At 49.7% G+C, this 21264-nt stretch overlaps 1 protein-coding gene across 2 annotated transcripts; it reads right to left on the reverse strand.

The window, feature by feature from the left end:
- Positions 1-1759: 1759 nt before the first annotated feature.
- Positions 1760-15780, reverse strand: TBX3 (T-box transcription factor 3). 2 transcript variants are annotated; one of them, XM_023204092.2, is made up of 8 exons: positions 14397-15780; positions 12471-12738; positions 11506-11565; positions 11099-11245; positions 9123-9199; positions 7841-7998; positions 5657-6327; positions 1760-3805 (listed from the first exon to the last, which is right to left on the reverse strand). In XM_023204092.2, the coding sequence occupies exons 1-8, from the start codon at positions 14783-14785 to the stop codon at positions 3344-3346; spliced, it is 2232 nt and encodes a 743-aa protein (XP_023059860.1). In that variant the 5' UTR covers positions 14786-15780; the 3' UTR covers positions 1760-3343. The 2 variants fall into 2 exon arrangements, with proteins under 2 accessions (XP_023059860.1, XP_023059868.1); XM_023204100.2 differs by lacking the exon at positions 11506-11565.
- Between the last annotated feature and the right edge of the window lie 5484 nt (positions 15781-21264).

Genomic DNA, 21264 nt, shown 5'->3' on the forward strand with positions numbered 1-21264 from the left:
ATTTAAAGAAAAAAAAAAAAAAAAGAACGCCAGTAACAGAGGCTGGACACACGCCGAGCAGGGTCCCCAAATCGGGGGCGGGGGAAGAGAGGGGAGGAGGTAAGCAAATTTGGACTGAGAAAGAAGAGAAAAGAAAAGCATTTCTTTCCTCTTTGAGGCTGAGTTCTTTTTTCCCCAATTCGGGAGAGTGCCGCTGGGCGCCACCAGCCAACCACCACCTTCTCAGAGGCGCGGACACCGCGCCTTGTCGCTGGATCCAGAGCTGGCCCCTTTAGGCTGTAGCCGCTGCGCGGAAGGTGCGCGCCCTGAACATCTCCCAGTCCTCGGGGGAGCCCCCGCCTCAAAGGTCCCCAGGCCCCGTCTCGGCTCTGGCCCTGCCACCCCCGCAGCGCACCCCGCCGCCCCCCAACTCCGCACCAACATACTCTGGTTGTCTGTCTTCCCTCCCACCCCCGGGAGATATCGCAGAGGAGGCCGTAGGGGTCCCCACGTGCCTGGCCAGAGATGGAAGGGGCTTTGCCCCGCTCTCCAAAAGGTCTCGACCTCGATCCCTTCCAAGTACAGGATGAGGGAAGGGAGGGGGTGTCCTCCTCTCCGGTCATTCAAGAGGCCTGAAGGTGACAGGGCCGTGGGGCCGGGCTGGCGGGCTCCAGGGGGTGGGGGTTGGGGGGTGGGGAGGGAGGCAGCCGCCAGGCAGGCTCCAGCTGGGTCTTCACGTCACGGCCCCCAGGGCAAGAAAAGGGCTATGGACTAACCCTCGAACCTTCCCGTGCCGCCCCCGCCCCCCAACAGACACGCACCTCGGAGGCGAGGCTGGGGGTCGGGAGACCAAAAGACTGACAGTGCCTCATCATTTTTTATTGAATGTTTCAAAGATAAATTGAACTTCAAAAGGCAACTCCCCGAACAGCCTGGAGACTGGTTTGAAGGGGAGACTAGGGGAGGATGTCAGCCTCCTGGGTGACTTTTGCCTTGGAGGGGGTGAAATGTGCACCCTGGAATTACCTTTCCCCTTTCAGGGATAATTTCCCTCCTCCCTCGCGTGACACAGCTAAGTTTTCGCGGAGCTGGCCGCGCTTCGCACGCACAACTCGGGATGGATGAGGCCTCCTAGGGGCGCCTTGGGCCAGCCGGGTTCAATTTGAGGCACCAGGGACTGCAGGGTGTGTGGGGGGTTGCGGAGTGGAAAGGCGTTGCGTCTTGTCCACTTCTGCAACCTGGAGGGCTGCTGCCTAGCCAAGCCCGCTCGGACTGCTGGGGGATTCTGCTGGCCTTTTCCCCGAGTCAAACACACTGGTGCAAGAAGATATTTTTGACTTGGATTCGCCAGATTGATGTCAAAAGGGAGGGCGAGCTTAAAACGAAAAACATTCGTACTGCCGAGCTTATTTTTGGTCGGATTTGGGTGGGGAAACCTGACTTAGGGAGCACGTCAGTCTTTTTCCATTAAAATTTGAAAGTATCTGAAATTACTCTTCTTTCTGTATTCTCATCAGGCCCCTTTCCGCCTCCCCGCTTTGCTCCCTAATTTAAAGGAAAAGTAATTTCAGATTGAAGTGGCTCCTTTCGCTCAAGTAAGGGACTTTTGTTTTTAGCTTTGTAACTTGAGGGACATCTCATTTTGGTTCGCTGGGGGCGGTCTTAATTATTTAAAGGCGAAGGGAAGGGGGTAAACTCAGAACAAGAAGGAGTAAAGTCTCCCCTGACTGTCCACCTTCGGGAAAGGTTCCCAAAGAAAAGCATTTAACACAAGGCCTAAAGACATTTCAATAAAAATTTATTGAAATTTCAGTGATGTTTTAAAGAGAGGGGGGAAAAATACAGAAAACCAAAGAACTCATCAACAACTATAACACAAAATATACCTTCATGAATTTGTCTTTAAACCATCTCTCAGCACCTGACTTTTGAACTGTGAATATATCTCTATAGGCACCAATTCAAAACACCATCGATATTGACAACAGTAGTAAATTCCACTTCGTTGTGAGGAAATCAGAGACTAGCACATACAAATAACAAAAGAAAAATTAGCAAGTCAAACCACAGCCTCTCCCCTCTTCCCTCCCCACAGCAATCTCAGTTATATTTTAAGGAATTTGAAGTGGAGCTGGAAAGTGGCACTCCGTCCCCTATTTTGGCTAAAATAGGAAATAGCACTTTCCCCCACTTTCGGACATTAAAAAAGAAAACAAAAATGTTGCAGACAACTCTTTTGAAAGGGTATGGGTGTTGGTGCAGGAAGTGTGTTTTCTAGTGTTAACAGCAATTCTGTGACCTGGAAATAAACCTAACTAAAGAAAAACAAGAACACAAAACCTGACAGTTGCAATTCTATTTACACAGAGCTATGTACAATGTCAATAAATTAAAGTTTAATTTTCCAAGCATTCATATTCCACCTATTTACAAGTTATCAAATAATTACATAAATACTTTGTCTAATAGTCTCACTTCTTCTTTATTATTTTTTTAAAACCTTGTTATTGCATATACAGGAAAGAGAACTGTCAAAGAACATGAATCCTGCTACAGAGCTTAGATAAAATAAATTCATTTTATGTGTTTTGCCCACTCCTTCCCTTTAAATCCCCCCCCCCCCCCTTTGGGTCACTGATCTGAGGGCAAAGGATTGGGAAAAGGGTAGGGGGCTATATTGTTTTCTCTCTAAAAGCAAGCGTTCAAAATAAAAACCACAAATACATTACTGTGGACATGCAAGAAGAGACCTATAGCGGCTCTGAAAACATCACAAGAATATTAAAAAGACACAGATTTTCTTAATATAGACTAAACAAGGATGGTAGGGACTTCCCTCCCCAAACAAAGCTGCTCAGTAATTTATTGAGAACCGATAATGCAAGTCCCTATAAAGTTTTTAATCTGCACAAACTGAATCATGTTAATGTATTCACTTGTCCCGATTTTTTTTTTTGAAATATTTTATTTTTGTTTCCACTTGACACAGTGAAGGAAAAAATATATAAATCCGCACTCAGGAGACGTCTTTGAACACCTCCCCGCCTGGTGGGCAGAGACCCAGACCAGCCTTGCTGGAAGTTGCTCTGGACATAAATGTTGGAACTCCCACACCCCCAACAGCTCAATGCAACCGACGTTTCTGAACCCCCAGAATCTGATCCAGATCCCGGATATATAAACCACGCCAAGAAGACAGGGGCTGTCTCTAGCACATTCTCTCGAGGGAGTCCGGGGCCCCTTCCCAGATGCAACTGCAAAAGGAAGGGCTAACGCCATGGCGGGCCCGTGGTTTATTTTACATCCGACAAAGTGCACGGCAGCCTGGACTGGACTGGAATGAAGAGACGTGTCTGGGAGGGGTCTACGGGGACGCGCTGCGGGACCTGTCCGGCTTGGCTTCCAAGCCGCTGACCAACCGCTGGATGCTCTGCAGTTCGCTGGTGGCCGCCTCTTTCTCCGCGCAGAGTTTGGGCGACAAGGACACGGAGCTGGAGGAGAGCGTGGAGGAGCGGCTGTTGAGTTCAGAGCCCGAGTCCACCGCCACCGAGGCCGGGCTGGCGGCCAGGGCAGCGACTTTGCCGTCCAGGGGCCCCGCGGCCGCCGCCATGGAGGGCAGGGCGGTGGTGAGCAGGCTGCTGCCGTCCGGGACCGGCACCGGGATGGAGTAGGGGCTGTAGCGCAGCCGTGGGCGCATGGTGTTCAGATTGAGGAAGGGGTGGCGGTGCACCGAGCTGGAGGCTGCCGCAGAGGAGGCGGCCGCCGCTGCGGCCATGTACGTGTAGGGGTAAGGGAACAGGCTTCCGAAAGGGGACATGGCCAGGCCCTGGGGTGAGAAAAGAGACACACAGCGCGTCAGCCAGGTGGGAGGAGCCTACCTCATCCATCTCCTCTCTTCTCCCCCTCCAACATTGGGCAAGCCATGAATCCCTGATATGTTTTGTTGTTGTTGTGTTTTTTTGGGGGGGGAGAGATGGGTGGGGGCAGGAGATAAGTCAGCACTCAGAAATCTCTAGGTACAAATCTTAGCTGTGTCACCCTAGGCCAAGAGACTTTGATTCACTTTTTGTGCCTCAGCTTCCTTATAGGAAGAAAAAACAGGGAAATCATAAGTAATTCATATGCTTATTGAGGACTTTGTAGATATTAAATGAGTGAAAGCCTGCAATATGCTGCACACAGTGTGTGCGGCCCCCAGGAAATCTCCCCTTAAGGGTTACTCCTTGCACCTGTTAAATGGGGATACAGATTCAGTTTACACCACAAAGGTAAGCAAGGGGAAGCCAGAGGACATACATTATTAAGAATAATTTTTAAAATCTTTCTTCTTCCCCAACCCCCATCCTCCCACCCCAATCCTAGAAGTTTCTCCAAAAAAAAAAAAAAAAAAAAAAGTGAAGATCTTAAGCAAAAGGAAAATGGGGGAGGGAAATAAAAGGGCATTAGCTATAAACAGAGACAAAGAAATTGTCCAGCATGATTTACTGGTGTTCCAGGTGAGAAGTCGAGGTAGGCCCCAGGAGTTCAGGAGTGCACTAAGCTGGGAATTGGCAGAAGCAGCATTTAAGATGCAGGGACCCTGGCCTGGGCCAGTTCTCTGCACCATGCCTTGAGGTGCCCTTAAGGTTTTGTCTGTCCAGGCAGCCCCTGGTCTACCAACCACCTGCCCACCTAGGACAGGGTCTCCAGGAGAAGCCCGCAGAGGAAATGGGAGGAACTGAGAAACGCCAGAAGCCAAGCCTTTTCTCAGCTCCCTCCTCCCTGGAGGGGGAGGCCAATCTGGCTTCTTGGCTCAGGGAAGGGAGACGAATGTGCTCAGACAAAACAAAAGGCAACAGCATGCAAAACCTCATAGAACCTTTTCATCGAGTTCAGGGTGTTTCCAGCCGCCTGAGCCTTCCCCCCAGCACAGCTGTCTGAGCCACACACAGGCCTCTAGGCCTGCCCCAGTCCCTGCTTATCCCTGTCCTCCGACATTTCCCACGGGTGCACAACCATTAACCCTTTGAGGAATAGGCTGGCCTGCTTGGGTTTGGGGGTGGGGAGAAGAGCTTGGAATGGGAGGAAAGGCTGGAGGAATCAAGACTGAACTCCTACTCAGGAAGTGGTCACTTCCCCTCCCCAGGCCTAGAGTCCCATTCCTGGGGGAGGGCTGACTATGAGACACTTAAGAGACATGTCAGCTCTGAAGCTAAAATCAGAAACCCTCAAGGAGGCCCTGGAGTCAGACAGCCTGGGGTTGAGTCTCAGCTCCACCATGTACCGGCTGTGTGACCTTGGACAAGTGACTCAGCATCTCTGGGCGTCTTCCCCTTCATCTGTAAAATGGAGGTGATAATAGTACCCCTGAAGGGTTAGGTCAAATGAGTCAATACAGTACAAGCACTTAGAAGAATGCCTGAAAGTAAGTGCTGTGTCTAGCTGTTATCTTTATTACTACCTATCTAATCTGCTGGAAACGGCCTTTAACTTAGGAAAAATTTTAAAGTTTTTCTGGGGTGAATGGGGAGAATGAAGTCATGATAACTCAATGAGCTAAGCCTTGAACCTGGTAATGGCTCAGTAAAAATTATTACAGCTACTAGGCCAAAGGGGTCGGTGTGGGTCTGCTGGCAAAGGACAGGGAAACTGGAGAAAAGGTGGAAAGACCGAAGGAGGCAGGAAGAAAGATCCATACCTGAGAGGCCAGGACATGCTGCTGGAGGTGGAAGGGCAGGGTGGCGGCGGACGCCCCCGACAGTCCCTGCGCCGCGGCGGCAGAGGCCATGGCCGTGGAATCCAGGCCCGAGACGCCGGTGGAGGCCCCAGACACGGTGGCCAGGAGGGGCCCCATGCCGGCGGCTGCCATGCTGGAGAAGGCGCCCCCCATGGCAAACTGGCTGGGGTGCAGGAAGAGCGGGTGCCCGTTGAAGAACTGTTGGCCTGCCAGGCCCGGAGCGAAGCCGAGGCCGGGCAGGGGGCCCTGGGCCAGGTGCGCGGCGGCCGCGTCTGACTGCACTGTGAGCGGCGCGAAGGCCTCTTTGCCCGGGAGCGCGCGCGCCTCCTCCACCTTGGCCGGTGCTGCGCCCTCGCGACCCGGACTCCTGCGCTCCTCCGCGCCCAGGCCGCGAGTGCTGGACGAGATGGTGGCGGGGCTATGGCGCGAATCGGGCGACGCTTTGTCCAGCCGCCCGCTGTCCCGGGGCCGCTCGGCGGCGAAAAGGTGCGCCTTGACAGCGGGGCTGCCCTTGTCACGGCAGGGCTCCTCGGACGTGGTGGTGGAAATCTTGGCCGCGTCGCAGGCCTCGGGGCCGTGCTCCTCTTTGCTCTCGGCCTCGGCGTCGCTCTCACCCTCGCTGGGACATAAATCTACCATAGGAGAAGAAAAAAACCAAGGCAGAAGGGCGTTAGCTCCAGTCTGAGCCAATGAAACTCCAGTTCCCAAGATGGAATCCTAGCTCGTGGCTTAGGGGCTGTGTAATCCCGGGGAAAGCCCCCTAGCCTCTCTGCACCTCAGTCTTCTCATCTGCAAAATGGGGATAATCGTGCCCAACAACGTTGCTGGAAAATTCAATAAGCGATTAATGAATTTAAAGTATTTGCCCAGAGTTTAAACTTTCCCTTAGATGGACAAACCCCCAAATCAGTGGCCCTTCTTATTATAATGAATTTTACTTCTTTTTTTTGAGTTCCTGCGGTGCAAGATTTCACATACATTTCCCCATTCGATTGCAAATTAACTTTTTAAAAGTAAAAACTAACATTAAAACTCACAGCTGGAACATATTCTAATTACTGTTAAGAGTTTTTGGTCAGTGAATGACAGAGAGCAGCACCTTCCACAAATTTGTGAATTACTCTGGAAGGATTTGTTTGGCAAGAACCCTGACATCTGAATTAATAATGGCAGAACGGACACCTGTCCCTCAACACCAGCACTCGGTTGAACCTTCTGTGTTTGCCCCAGTCCCTGCAGACAGAGATGAGTGTCGGGCAGCCGGCTCACCGCCCGGGGACAATCGTAGATTCTTTTTTGCTTTCACCACACCCTCTGTGGGTGTTCCACCAGAAGAAAAGAAAAAGGGATCCTATTTTATGTTTAAAGCTTAAATGGATTGAAGACATAAAGGACTTGCATTTTATTTCACTAAAAACAGGTTTCTTCCCGTCGAGAGAGAGAGAGAGAGAGAGAGAGAGAGAGAGAGAGAGAGAGAGAGAGTGTGTGTCTTTCCAAATAAATAGTGCTTGCTCTTTAAACACAGGAAACTGAGGGGGGATTTGAGCCATCTCATCCACTCCTCACCCCCTCCGCTCTCCCCCCACCACTGTGGTGCTCTCCCCCCACCGCAGATCCCCAGTGCTCCACCTCCTCTCCCAGGTCAATTGTTGCTCTATAGCTGGATGTTTTCTAGGCCACCTTCCCGGTTCCAGGTGGCAGAGAATCCCTTGCTTCCCCCTCACCCAGTCCAACACATTGTAACCTAGAGTTCAAAGACAGTGAAAAGTCAGCAGCTGGAGCCTCTCTTGCTTAGAGAGAATGGGAGGAGAAAGAAACGGAGACAGAGAGAAAAGAGAGAAGCGCTTCAAGCTAGTTTTCAAAGCTGCTTGCCAAGAGGTAGTATGCAAACAGACACCCACCTCCCCTCCCCACCAGCCAAATAAGGATCTGGGGGAAAGGCCTCGGTGCTCTCCTTCTACTGCCTTAGGGGGGAAGGGGAGACACACCTGATAGCTCTTTTTGAACTCTGGCTTCTGTTTAAGAATGTTTAGAAGGGTTCTAGCTTTTAAAGGGCAAGTGCCCTGCTTGGTGCCCCATCCCCCTTCAACTCTTCCAGGTCACGAGGAACAGGAGTCTAGTGATCACAAAGGTGACATGGCTTACCTTTGAGGTTCGACGTCCCTACAGTGGAGACGGCTGGAGAAGAAGCCTGGGCGAAGCAGTTGAAAGCTGCTTGTTCGCTGGAGGACTCGTCAGAGGTCCCGTTCTCCTTTTTGTGTCTTTCATCAAACACCCTCATGGACTGCAGGGTGAGCTGTTTTCTGTGGCAGAAGCCCACACCCATGTTACAGAATGTAACATACATTTCCCCTCTTTGTTTCCCTTACCCTTTCCAAAGCGGTGCACACATGCCTCACACCCTGCCTGTGGCCCAGGGACAACACTAATTCGCTGAAATGTGCTTGCCCCAGGGCAGCAACATAGACCCAAGCATTGTTCTTGACCCTGTAACTGGGCTGAAGAGTGTGGCACAGGGTTAGGGAGAAAGCAAGGAGGCTTCAGTTGCATTTATTCAAGATGGGGGTTTCATTAGGAAAAGGCATTTGCTTGGGCTGTGAAATTTTATTTAAAAGCAAGAGGAGAGGCTGGATCTAGTCAGAGACAGCCGAAATGCTGGTCTTATATAGGGAGAACTGGGTGTCCAATCCTGCAAACACAATGCTGTCCATCCCCAGCATACCCAAATTTTGGATGGTTGCTAAGATTTGGGAGGAAGTCGTTATTTTATGCTGCAATTTACTGCAATCGTTTTACTAATAAATTAATTGGAATAAAAATATATTTAGCTGTTACCAATTATTTTTTAATGCCCTTCCCAAGGGGATAGGTTAAAAATGTAGGAGTGATTTTCTGGATTTTAGAAATTCTTTGAAAGGGGGTGGGGGAGGGGAGACCCTCTTTCGTATACTCTCCAGCTGTCTACTTAATGCAAAATGATACATGTCCCCACGAAGGAGGGAGGGAGCCATACATCTTTCCAAAGGCCCCAGCTCTGTCTGATGGTATTTGGAAGACAGGATTGCAAAAATTTCCAAGCATTTTGTCAACGGCATGGTTCTTTCTGGGACCTGCCTAGGATGAACTTAAATTAATTAGGAATTAATAGGCATTCCTGTATAATCTATTATCCCTGATGCTTCTCTTCCAGAGATAAGTTATGTATGGTGTAGCCTAGTTAATTTCCTTAAAGGTAAGGAGGCAGGAAAAGTACTTGTGCTGGGTATACTGACAGCAGCAAGCATGTAGCAGTGGGGAAAGTGAGTGATTTCCACCCGCTTTTCTCAGGACAAGTGCCTGCATCTCACTTCTAATACTTCAGAGTTGGATCCTAAAAAAAAAAAAGTGATTTTTCTAAACTATCCAATAAATAACTGTTTCAACTCACCTTTTTTCTCTTCGGCCATTTCCAGTGTCCCGGAAACCTTTTGCAAAAGGGTTGTTGTCTATTTTTAACTGAGTTATCTATTGGAAGAGACACAAGCAACACAGAGACATTGGCCTCATTTTCTAGAATGTTTTGAGGGTGTTTTTCCCAACTCAACAAGTCTAGAAATGTGATTGCCAACAGAAGTCATATAGATATGCCAGGGAAAGGAGATAATGGCAGAAGTTTGGAGAGAACTAAGAGAAAAATCAAAGGAAACTGTAGCAGGGCTTGTATCTCCTATATGAGGCCAAACCAGGGATTTGGGGATGAAATTATTCAAAGAAATTCTTTTCTTTGGGCAGCCAACAGTTTGAGTTTAGACATGGAAGTGTTGTCAAAGTCATCAAGAGGGAAAACCTGTAGATCTTAAAATTATGCTTTCATTTTGATTTTTATACAGTGCAATCAATCATAAATTATAGCATACTCCCTTGACACACACACACACACACATTCACACACACACACACCCCTTTTCCATGAATCCAATAAATGATTTATGGGGTTTCACTACCCTTGTGCGGGAGTGAGTGCAGGAGTGAGTTTGATTTTTTTTTTTTTTTTTTTTTTGCTTGGGGGGTGGTTTAAGGAAATTACAATATTGACAATTACAGTACTGAATGACTACTGGAAATATTTGTTTTCATTTATATTCTCTGCCATGGCCATTAGGTGGAGAAGGCCCATGGCCTTTTTGTCTGATCAAAAATGCTACATTTTATTATTACATTAACAACTTCATTTCATAGGATTCTGGGTCTAGAGGGCACATGCATTTTGCACTCTGAGAAAAATGCCATAGTGTGTAATCTTTCAAATCCCTTCCCCTTGGTGGGGAGAAGAAGTTATATACACAGAGCTACTCAGAGGTGGAAATGGGGACCCTTGGTTGGATTCATGTTCTTGGAATAAATCGCTCTATCCAAGACTTCAGGTTTCACAGGGAGAGATGATCATGATGTTCTGGTACTCAGACTAAAGAAATTTAGCTGGAACATCCCCACCATGAAGTCCACAGAGGACCCAAGGACAGTGACAGTGACAGTGAGTTCAAAATGAAGTGTGTTGTCAGGTAAAATGGACTCTCTCTGAAGTCCAGGATTGCAGAGCGGGGGTCTTCAGTCCCTCCTCCCACCCCTATAACTGCCAACAGCCAATCTGGGAACTGGTGAATCAGCACTAAGCGTCACTTTTTCTGTGCCCATGACCTTCAGGCCACCATAGCTCTAGATATCAGGTGCTTTCCCTTTTGGGGATCCTTCTAATCTCCAGATTCAGGGCCGGGGGTGGGGGGGAATTCAAATGTAGTGGTGACTTTGGCCACCTCAACTCAAAAGCCTCAGACAACTCCATTGGTATGACCCTGTGATCAGGGTAGGTTTTTCCAACCACACGCATGCATGCACACACATGCACACACACGCACACACAGACACACACATCATAAAAAACAGCAGCATAAAAGGTAATAAAAACCAGACCAGCTACTCAGGATTTCTGGCTAGGGCAAAAAAGCTGGTCTCTACAAGGATTCTCCTCCCAGGATCCCAAATGCTTTTGCCTTAATTTTTTAGCTAGTTCCTTTTGAATGTGACTTCTTGATCCTTCTTCCTCAAGGGGAAGAAGATGAACCTTAAAACAGACAGGACAAAGCCCAAGGAATGGAGGAGTGGGTAGCATCAATGAGAGCAGTTACAGGAGCTTCTCTGTGGCAAAATTAGTATGTCATTTTTTTTGCTCAACATTGTTCCTACCTAGTCAAGGTGTTTTTCTGTCTCCTTGAGATGTCATTCTCCTTTCCACCCAAATGCTTCACAAAAGAAAACTCAAGACTCTCATCTCCACTCTCTTGTAACTGTCTCATCCTGACTTAAAACAGCTTTTAAGGGGAAGGCAAAATATCACCATTAAAAAGGAAAGCCCCTTGGGTTTACCTTATCATTCTGGTATGCAGTCACAGCGATGAATTCAGTTTCGGGGAATAAGTATGTCCGAAATGTACTATAAGGCAGTTTCAAGATGTCATTGGCTCTTACAATGTGGAACCGGGGCTGGTATTTGTGCATGGAGTTCAATATAGTCTGCAGGGGCAGGGAAGAGGAGACATACATAAAACAAGGATTTAGCAGAACAAACGGGATCTTAGAACCCCTGCCAGGCTGAAATCTTCCCCACCGCAGGGTACCACGCTTGTACCGAGCCCACCTCCTTGGAGTACCCCCTGGGTACATTTTGCTCCACAGATGTTATCTTCTGGAGAATCCAAATTGCTCCTCAGTTGCCAAAGGGTCCCCCCACCCTCACCATCTAAGGATCATTCGTACCTTGAACCCTAGCCTACCTGGGTACCAAAACTATAATTCCCCTGCCACGTAGCGTGATCACTTGGGAAGGCCAAAGTCTTAAAAGATAGAGAAAAACATGCATTTTAATTTACAAAATGATTCAGTACTTTAAGCGCCCACTAATTGACGAGCCCAATCCACTTAAAGCCCTGAAAGGCTGAACTCTAGAGAGGAATATTTATGCCTTAATCAAATCAAGGGCTTCAAATGCAATTCCTGCCCGCTGAAGATATTTCCGTGCCATTCGCGTCTTCCTGGGCCTAATCTTTCTGCTTACTCCTTGCTTATCACTCTGTTTATTTTATTGAAATGTTGGGGAGGGGTAGGAAAAGGCGCAAAAGGTCCTTTGCCTGATTTCTACAAGCAATCCAAGTTTTCTAAGTTTCTAAGCACTCTCACTGAATCCATATATACACTCCCAACACACAAACCATTTTTTCTGAAGATCTAAGCCTTGTTTAGGGTAAGCCTGACTCCCATCTAAGCCCACTTCTCTTTTTAGTAAAAGAACGAGTTTTTAAAAATGTATTCACACCATTTAACCAACAGAGTCAAGTCTCCAAAACGTAAACTTTCCCAAGAAAATAATATGGCTGGTTTCAAAACAGAAGTATGATATTTTAAAACAAAACAAATCCTTTATGAATACATAGCCTTGAAATTGATTTTAGCTCTTAAAAAATGGCTTTTACTTCACTCTCAGGCCAGGCATCTACCAAAGAGCTGGAATTGCTATAGAACACAAGCCAGTAAGTTTTCTTGCCCCATTTCTTTTAGAACGCCAGGTCTTCCATTATCCGGAGAGAAACACCCCGAATCCTTTTTCCGGACAAGGACAAGTTTGCTATGCTCAGGGAGAAGCAAAGGAGAAGTCTGGGCTGAAACTCATGAAATGGGGAAGCACTGCCTTTGACTGAGTGAAGAAGGAGAAAATTTTACTGAAGAGAGCAATGAAACTTACAAATCCATGTTTGTCTGAAATGTTGTTGGTGAGTTTCAGTTTGTGGAAAGTGACGACTTTGGACATCCACTGTTCCCCAGTAGCGGGGCTGTCCGGGTGAATGTACATCCTCTTTGGCATTTCAGGGTCGGCCTTACCAGCCACCATCCACCGAGAATTGTGAAATTTATAACGACAGTCATCAGCAGCTATAATGTCCATCAGTAAAATATATTTGGCTTTTTTATCCAGCCCAGAACATCTCACTTTAAATGGAGGAAACATTCGCCTATAAAAGGAAAGAACAGAAAAGAAAAAAGAAAGATAAACCACCCATAATCTTGGGTTTGATTTCCTATGTATCATATAATATTGAAACCAAGTTTAAGACTTTCTATTGTGACTGATAAGCTTATACGTTTCAGAGTGAGGCAACTGGCTGCAAAATCATTTTCTTCCACAATTAATGTATTAAATATTCTCAGTTTCTCCATATTTAGATGTCCCAAGGTTCAAAACAAATGCATGGTGGCACTGCATTTCTCTACATTGTCTAACAATTTCTTCAATATTTTTTTTTCCTTGTATGACTTTACCGATTGCCCTCCTCATAGCCAATTCTTGCCCATGTCTTTTTCTGTGGGTATCTAGTTCTAAACAGGTTGGGGTAAGATTTTAGTAAAGCGCGGTCAGTTAAGACTAGAATTTTCCACCACCCATTGATGAGAAAATGATAAACTTATCAAGGAAATGAACGTCAAGTTGCACCCCTCCCTGCTGCAGAATAGCAATCCCGCTGTGGGCGAAGTGAAACTGGACTTCAGTGAGTTCGCAGAATGAATTTTGCAGATTACGGTGCACTCCCTGGCCTGATAACCTATCTGCCCATGGAGCTGCTAACACATTCCCCTACTCCTTAGGCCAGTCCAAAAGTGCAAGATTGTGCCACCACATTGCTGTTTATTTCACAGAAATGTTGGCATTCTGTAGTCTTGACTTAAAAGGAAGCAAGGAAGCACTTCGCTGGAAAACTGACTAAATGTCTTGTGGGTTTGAGGATTTTATGCCAAACTTTGGCCTCATTTAGCTTGGAAGGAGACAGAATGCTTAAGATATCATGAAGGGGATTTTATTTTCATCTTTTTAACTTTATGCCTTTACAGGCTTCAGTGCTATTAAAAAAAAAAATCAGTGATTTTAAATGACAGTTGCAGGATCTTCTCTTCCAGGCAGGTTTTGGTCAGGCAGGGACCTTTAAATATTACGTAAAACACGGTTGATAATATTCACACATTAAAAAAGCAGTGTGTGTCTCCTCACTGGCTCCTTAAGTCTGCAAACATAATCTTAATATTATGCAAAACTGCCTGCTAAACTCGCCCTTGGGTTATAGACACGTGAAGTGGTGTGGGCAAACAAACCAAAATGCCCTTCGATTTCTCTCTGACCGGGGAGCAGCAGGCCCCTTTAGACCCAGAGGCTAGACTGGAGGGCAGAAAGGGCCTGGGACTGGTGTCAGGCCTCCCGCTACCCACACAAAAGGAGAGGGCTCTAAGTTTTTCTTTCTGGAGAACAAAATAAAACAGACAACACAACATCAACAAAGAAATAAGGATGTTCCAGGAGGGTTTGCAGAGTGCGTTTCTAGCAGTAGAGTGCCTTTTTTTTCCCCCTGCTCCCTGCAGGGATATCTACGCTCCATTGAAAAATTGTCTGTTGGGGAGGGAACTCACGATGCAGACCAAATATAAGACCCGTGCAGATGCCCAGGTAAGCTGAAATTTCCTGCCACAGGGGCAGGGCCTGGAAGTCTGTGCACCTATTTCTGTGGGAACTAACTTTTCGTCCAAGCCGTAATAACCGACCAACCGACTGTTCTGGGAGCAGAGAGATAAAGGGAGGAAAAAACTATCCAACAGCTTAGGGGAGGAGGCCCCCACTGCTTACCTTCCCGACTTGGTAATGACCATCTCGGTGCCCCGCTTGTGAAACTGATCCCAAAGTTCTTTAGCCTCCAGGTGCACCTTGGGGTCGTCCTCCACCTCTTCTTCGGGCTCCATGGTCTTCAAAGGCCTCAGATGCGCCTGGGGCCCCAGGGAGGAGAACGGGATGCCGGTCTCGGCCGCCCCCACCAATTGATCCATGATCGGCTTGGCCAGGGCGCCCGGCAGCGAGAGCGCCGCCGCGCCGTTGGGAGGCAGCGTCAGCGCGGGGAAGAACGGCGGCTGGTGACCCAGCACCGCGCTCATGGCGAAGTCCGGCGCCCGGTGAGGTAGGAACGGATGGTAGGCCATGCTTGTCCCAGGAATGACCGGATCTCTCATGGAGAGGCTCATCCACTCCAGGCGGGGCGCTGGGCTCCAGCCGGGGACAAGTCTTCAGCTGCTGTGTTTTGTTGTTGTTTTTTTTTTGTTGTTGTTGTTAACAACAGCACATAGTTCAAAAGGGGGGAAAAAACAAAACAGAAAAGAAAAAAAGAAAGAAAAAAGGAGGCAGAAATCACAACTAATGCACTTCAAAGGGAGTAAGGAAAGTGTCTTTTGGAGAAGGGGAGGCCGCTTTTAAAGAGGGCAAGGCGAAAAATCAGCAAACATAGTCGCGCGGGTGACCGTCCTTGTGCCTTGCGTTTTTAAAAAGCCGCTCCTGAAAGTCGGTTTCAGAAGCGAGAGGAGCGAGCAGGGTCTCGACTCGCGCCCGAGCCCTGCCCTGCCGCTGAGCTCGAAATAGACACTCCAGCCCTGCGTCCCAGGAATCTCTCTCCAGCCTCTAGGTCCTTTGTTGCAAATGTGAAAGGTTCTCCTAGAAGACTTTTTACCTTTCTTTTTCTTCTTCCCCGCCCCCTATCTCTCCTCTCCCTCTTTCTCGCTGGTGGCGTCTGCAGCTGTCCTAGACCCGGCTTTAACAGGGAGCGAGAGCGGAAAAAGTCTCTCTCCTTTAAAAAAAAAAAAATCTGATTTAAACCCCCTTCTACCAGCGCTATCAAAACTTGAACTGCAAACTGGCTTCCGTTCGCCCTCCTCCTCCTTCCTCTGCTCCGAGCCTCCGGAGGGTGTCTCAGTTTCAATCCAAATCTTGCTGGGCTCTTCTCCCGTGCCTCTCTCTCTTCCTTGTCCTAAAACGTGAGCGAATTCGCTTCCTAAATCTGTGTCCAAGCGCGCAGGGCAGGGAGGATTTAGAGGGGGAAAAAATGGAACGGAGGGAAAAAGAGAGGGGGAGGGAGAGAGAGAGAGAGTGAGAGACGGAGTCGGAGAGGGAGGGAGCCAGGGAGGGAGCGAGAGAAAGCGAGAGCTCCTCGCCACCCTCCGCCGCCTCTAGAATTCACCGGGCGTCTGCTCGGCGGCTCTAGAAGGTCCGGCTGCGCTGTGGGCTGCGGGGAGCCGGAGGCCTCTTGATTGGCTCTTTGACGCTTTCGGACCAATTGTGTTGCTGCATAGGCGTGGTTTTCACAGGTCGAGTGCTGGGGGATAGAGCTGAGTTATAAAAAGAAGGTGTCGGAAACTGTAACGTCGCAGCGCCGCATCGGTACTACTGCCTGTCCTGTGAATATGTCAACATGATCAGAGGGAGGGCGGGAGCCACTGGGGAGCGCGCGCACAGAGTCGCCTCTAGGTGGCTTATCGAGAGATCGCTGCAGCCCCTGAGCTCGCTCGCTCTGGTTCAGCCCACGTCTGAAATGCCTCAGTCATCCAGCCGGGGATCGAGGGAGGAGGCAGGGCCAAGGAGGAAGGGGGAGGGAGAGAGGGAGGGAATCAGCGAGCAGGCGAGCCGGGAGGGGAAGGCGGAGAGGGCGCCCGGGCGCCGGGCAGGGGCGCTCGCCTCTCTTGCACTCCGCTCGCCTCTCCGACCGCCGCAGCCGGTACTCTCTCCAGCTCTCCTTCTCCCGGCCTCGGGCGAGCCGGGCGGGTGGCCGAGCCTCCCTGCGAGCTGCTATCCGGCCGCTCGGTTCTACAAAAGCCGGCGGCTGCGGAGAGGCGAGCGCCGAGACTACAGGCTTGCGTGCTCTCCAGCCCCACGTGGAGCCAAGCTCTGCCTGGCCGCCGCTAAAGGGCTCCCGAGCTCGGGTGTCTCGGTGCTGGTCTCCCCTGCATCTGGGCTAGGGGAGCACACGGATGTGTGGGCTTCCTCTCCACTGTGCCCCACCCGCAGCCATGTGCAGAGACCCAGACACCCCCAGTGCATCGGTACTCGAACACACGCCAACACACTGGGACTGAACCACACACCGAAAAACACGTACACACAAGCACGCACACAGCCTGCGCGGCTGACCCTGTCTGAGCTAATGGGAAAGATGGACTTAGGATTTTTATGAAACGCATTTACCCAGTCCTTTTGGATCTCGTCTTTCATTTGCATGCGGGCCCCCATATTCCACCTGGATGTGGGTGTGGGTGTAGAGAAGAGAATGGAGGATCTGGACAAAGCGAGCACAGCGAGGGACTGGGTTCTGAGCCTGTCCCCTCCAAGCCGCTGCCCTCACCTCGAGGCCCGGCTGGGTGCACAGCAGAGGGTAAGGGGTGGGCGAGTGGGTTGGGGGAGGCGCGCCAGCCTAGTATCTTCTCTAGGCATCGCACTTATCTCTCGGTGCTTCAGTTCTTTCTCCACCCCGGGGACTTATCTCGCCAGAAGTCGGGGAGGGAGGCTGAGTTTGTAAAACAAACCGTCAAACGCCCCCACCTCAGAGGCGAGATGACTGTTTTCAGTACGGGTAGGGTGGGGGCCTCCTCTTGGGCGGACGAGAGGGAAACGACCGGATCTTACCAGTCGCCGAATTACTAACTCTGTTACCACAGCGCCCGGTCGGGGTCAGAGGATTCGCCTAAGCCCACAGTTCTTGATTCTGGGGGCCAATGACTTGGACCATCCTTGCTTAGATGGAGGGAAATCTTGAAAACAATGTTCTTTTATCTTTCCTGAGATGAAAGCTTCTTCGATGGAAAGGGAACGGAGAAAGGGCTGATCTGGGAGCTTAGGGGTTTCAGAGACCCCTGGCTTTGGATGTGTGAGTCTCTGCAGGCCAGCGCAGGCCTCTCTCGCATTTTGTCTTGTGCACCCGCGCAACTCCCAGCAACTCCGAAACCCCAACGTGGCAGCAAGGGACGAGTGAAAATGAAGTGCTCTTGTGGGCCAACCACGCTGAGATAGGGGAGGACCTTTTGAGGCGACAAGCTTCTCCAGCCTCGCATTTTTGACGCACATGGTTAAGAGAGTTTGGCGCCAGCGTTGAGAATTCCCTGAAGTCACCAGAGAGAACAGAGTGGTTCTGCGAACTCCGTCTGGCTCGCCATCTCGCCCCTTTCTTTCCCTTTCAGTCTGTCTTTCTCTGGCGTCCTCTCTGTCTGTCTCTGCCAGTGGTTAAAATAGAGAAAGGAGAGAGGGGGAAATAAATGAGGTGGCGGACCCTAGAGTGTTGGCTCATAACACCCCCTCCGCATCCCCTCCGCCCCGCCCTGAAGGGTGCGAAAGGCCAGGCCATTTCCCGCCTTATACAGAACACGGAGGTCACTGCAGGGTTTCAAGAATCTCTGGGGATCCCCCCCCAAAAAAAGATAGAAAAAAAAGTGCATCCCCCTCCCCCACACTGCTCGCCTCCGGTGCCTGGGGCCGCTTGGCTGCACTTTCAAGAGCGGCCCCAAATCCCAGCGATCTGGTTTTGCCTGCCTGCCCTCGCAGGCCAGTTTCTGCCCCACCACTTGGAGTGGAAGCAAAGTAGTTCTACAACCACACTGTGATCGACCCCCTCCTCACCCACTCGGTGCCCCCGAGTGTCCCACGCACAGCAGGGGGACATTCCTCCGCATTGGCCAGCTGTCTGCTTTGGAAATGGGAGGGGAGCTTGCGGATTTTACTAAAAAATGTCTCGACTTGTTTTTGGCTCCGCGGGTGGACTGAGAGGGAGTTCTGCCTCTCACACTGTCCTCCTCCTTCAATTGCCTATTTTTTGCCCATAGCTCTAACTTAACCCTGGGATCACCCCAGATCGCCACTTCTGACCCCCATGTCCTCCCCCACACCCACCTCCAGCGCGCGAAGCAGAGAACGAGAGGAAAGTTTGCGGGGTTCGAATCGAAAATGTCGACATCTTGCTAATGGTCTGCAAACTTCCGCCAATTATGACTGACCTCCCAGACTCGGCCCCAGGAGGCTCGTATTAGGCAGGGAGGCCGCCGTAATTCTGGGATCAAAAGCGGGAAGGTGCGAACTCCTCTTTGTCTCTGCGTGCCCGGCGCGCCCCCCTCCCGGTGGGTGATAAACCCACTCTGGCGCCGGCCATGCGCTGGGTGATTAATTTGCGAACAAACAAAAGCGGCCTGGTGGCCACTGCATTCGGGTTAAACATTGGCCAGCGTGTTCGGAAGGCTTGTGCTGGGCCTGGCCTCCGGGAGAACCCACGAGGCCAGCGCGCCCCGGACCCCGGCATTAGGCGCCAGCTGCCCGCTCTCCGCAGTCTTTTTCTCTCTGCAGACCCCTCGATCCTCTTTCCTTCGGTCTTAACACTCAACAAAAGACAGACTAGAGACGTTGAAAGAGCCTGCCCTTTAACAGAGTCCAAGAAGAGGGTGACTTAAGGGCAGGAGAAGGGAGAAAGAGGGCAGATTTCGGGTCAGAAAAGACCCAGATAATTTCTGGTGTCTCTGAAATATTCCTCCACCTTTTCGCAAAAAGAGTTTTCATTTAATTGTAGGTCTGGAATTAAAAAAGTAAATTAACTGAAAAACTTTTCTATCTGCAATGCCTGCAGCATTTAAAGTAGTGTGAGTGCATGTAGGCGAGTGTTAAAGGTGGGTGGGGGGAGGACCCTGAAAATAATGTTCCTTTGTGGGGGTGGGGTCGGGGTGGGGGTGGGGGTGGGGGAAACAAAACCAAATCAACTGTCCTTAGCCCCAGGCCACGGTGCCAGCAAAGAAGCTGGCCTTGCCCGAGACGGAAGCTTAGCCCGCACCACTTTTCCCTGCCGCACTGCCTGCCTCAAACTATAAAGGGGACAAACCGACCCTTTTGTGATCAAATGGTGTTTATCTGAAGTTTACAAAAAAGGCGGGGAGGAGGGGAAAAGGATGGTGGGTAGGCGGGGTCGTTTACTTTGGCCAGTTTGCTGTAAATATTCCCTTCAGCATGTGTGAGGTCTGGCAAGAGACTATTACATGCTTATTCCCTCTTAAACTTTCACCCCCGTTTGCCGAAGAGCTCTTTTCAGTCCGAGGTGTCACTAAATTGGGAATTCTGTTGACAGAAGGGCATCCAAGATTCTCCGGGGGTAGGAGACCTAATTAAGAAGTTTCGTACAGGGGTGGGTTCATATATGAACTTTTCCTGGGGGAGGGGCTTTCTGGTCATCCTGGCAGTTTGGCAATGGCTTCTCGTTTCTACCCAGTGCCCCAGCCCATTTGATCTCAGGATCCCAGCCTCTTTTGATATTGACAAGCTTTGAAACTGACCAGGTACCTGCCCCCCTAGGGCTCTCATTCTCTTTCGGGCTCAATTCTCCCACCTGAGGAAGTGATTTTCTTATCACGGATCCCAAGGAAGTAGCTCTCCGGGGAGTATCTAGTTTACTGTTTGTGGTTCCTCCTGCAAATTGCCCTAGCACCCCCTACCCCTCTGGGGTACATACATTAGCACTGCTGTGCTACCCGGAACCCTGACTCTCCCCCTGGCAGTGCTGAACCCAGTGGAGGCTTGCTCTTCCTCCAGGAGTCTCCACTCACCATGAACCCCCACCCCCTCCTCCTCCCCAAAGCTTGTTTTGAGAGCGTAGTTCCTCTCTGGTCCAGAGGCTGCCTGTCAGTCCCTTGGAGACAGGCTGGGCTCCCCCACGTTTCCTACCTCCAGAGCAGACACTAGCTTCTTGATTGGACCAGACAGACAGTGCAGGACATTCACCTTTTGTTTCTTTTTCCCTTCCTTTCTTTCTCTTCCCCACCCCACCCCCGCACCCTTTTCTTTTGGTCTCACTGTCTTTCTGCTCATTCCCATTTAGGATTATTTGAATGTGGGTCTGGAATCTTTCTTACTCTTTTTCCTTCTACTTTCTGTTCTCCTCCTTGCATCAATCTTGTTCTTGGTTTCTATTTCTCTTTCTTGTATCTATTTCGCAGGCTTCAACTTCTCATGTTTTTTTTTTTTTTTTCTATCTTCTTTATCCTTTCTTTCTATTTTCTCTGGCTGTCTTGGTCCTGTCTGAATTCTCTCCTGTTTTTCTGAGCTGGTGCCTCCGTACTCTGCCCCCTTTCTCTCCCTCATCTTTCCCAGCAACCATGACAGCATGGAGACCCCTCTTCCTGTGGCTGAGGCAAACACCTTCCCCTCACTTCCTTGACTAGAAAGATAAAGTGTCTTGAGAGATGGAAAAATGTTGTGTGCATTTGCCTAGGGTGGCAGTTTCACCTTCTCCTCTTGGCATTTCCAAAGCCATCCTTTTCTCTAGAGTTGAACCCCATCCTTGCTCCCTAAGCTCTAAAGCCACCTCCCTGTCTTTTCCAGGGCAGGCACCTAGCGTGAGGAGCTGCAAGTTGAGTTCTATAGCCCCAGCTCCCAGCTTCCTACTTGCCCCAGCAGCATGGAGCTTTCCTGTAAGGCACATTTCTCCTATCCTCTGACATCCCTCTAAATTATTGATCTGGGCAAATTGGTGCAAGCATCTGTAGCATGTTTCAGAGAGAGAAGATTGTGAAAGTTGTCTAGCTTGGAGAAGTAATATTTTCAGTACAGAGGCTCAGTTTGGCGCCAGTTGGTTTATGCCATTTCTAAAGCATCATTCGCTATGCACTTAATCCATGCCCATCATACTTCCTTAATGTAAATATGCTTTTGG

This window comes from Piliocolobus tephrosceles, chromosome 10 (genome assembly GCF_002776525.5).
Source record: "Piliocolobus tephrosceles isolate RC106 chromosome 10, ASM277652v3, whole genome shotgun sequence".
Taxonomy (NCBI): domain Eukaryota; kingdom Metazoa; phylum Chordata; class Mammalia; order Primates; family Cercopithecidae; genus Piliocolobus; species Piliocolobus tephrosceles.

Bases quoted from the DNA above. Each gene is read 5' to 3' on its own strand.
- TBX3 (XM_023204092.2), bottom strand. From the start codon at position 14,785: ATGAGCCTCTCCATGAGAGATCCGGTCATTCCTGGGACAAGCATGGCC. The intron at 12,739-14,396 runs GTAAGCAGTGGG...TTCCTTTTATAG, and splicing joins GTCATTACCAAGTCGGGAAG to GCGAATGTTTCCTCCATTTA. The intron at 11,566-12,470 runs GTAAGTTTCATT...CTATCTTTTAAG, and splicing joins TTTCAGACAAACATGGATTT to ACTTTGGCCTTCCCAAGTGA.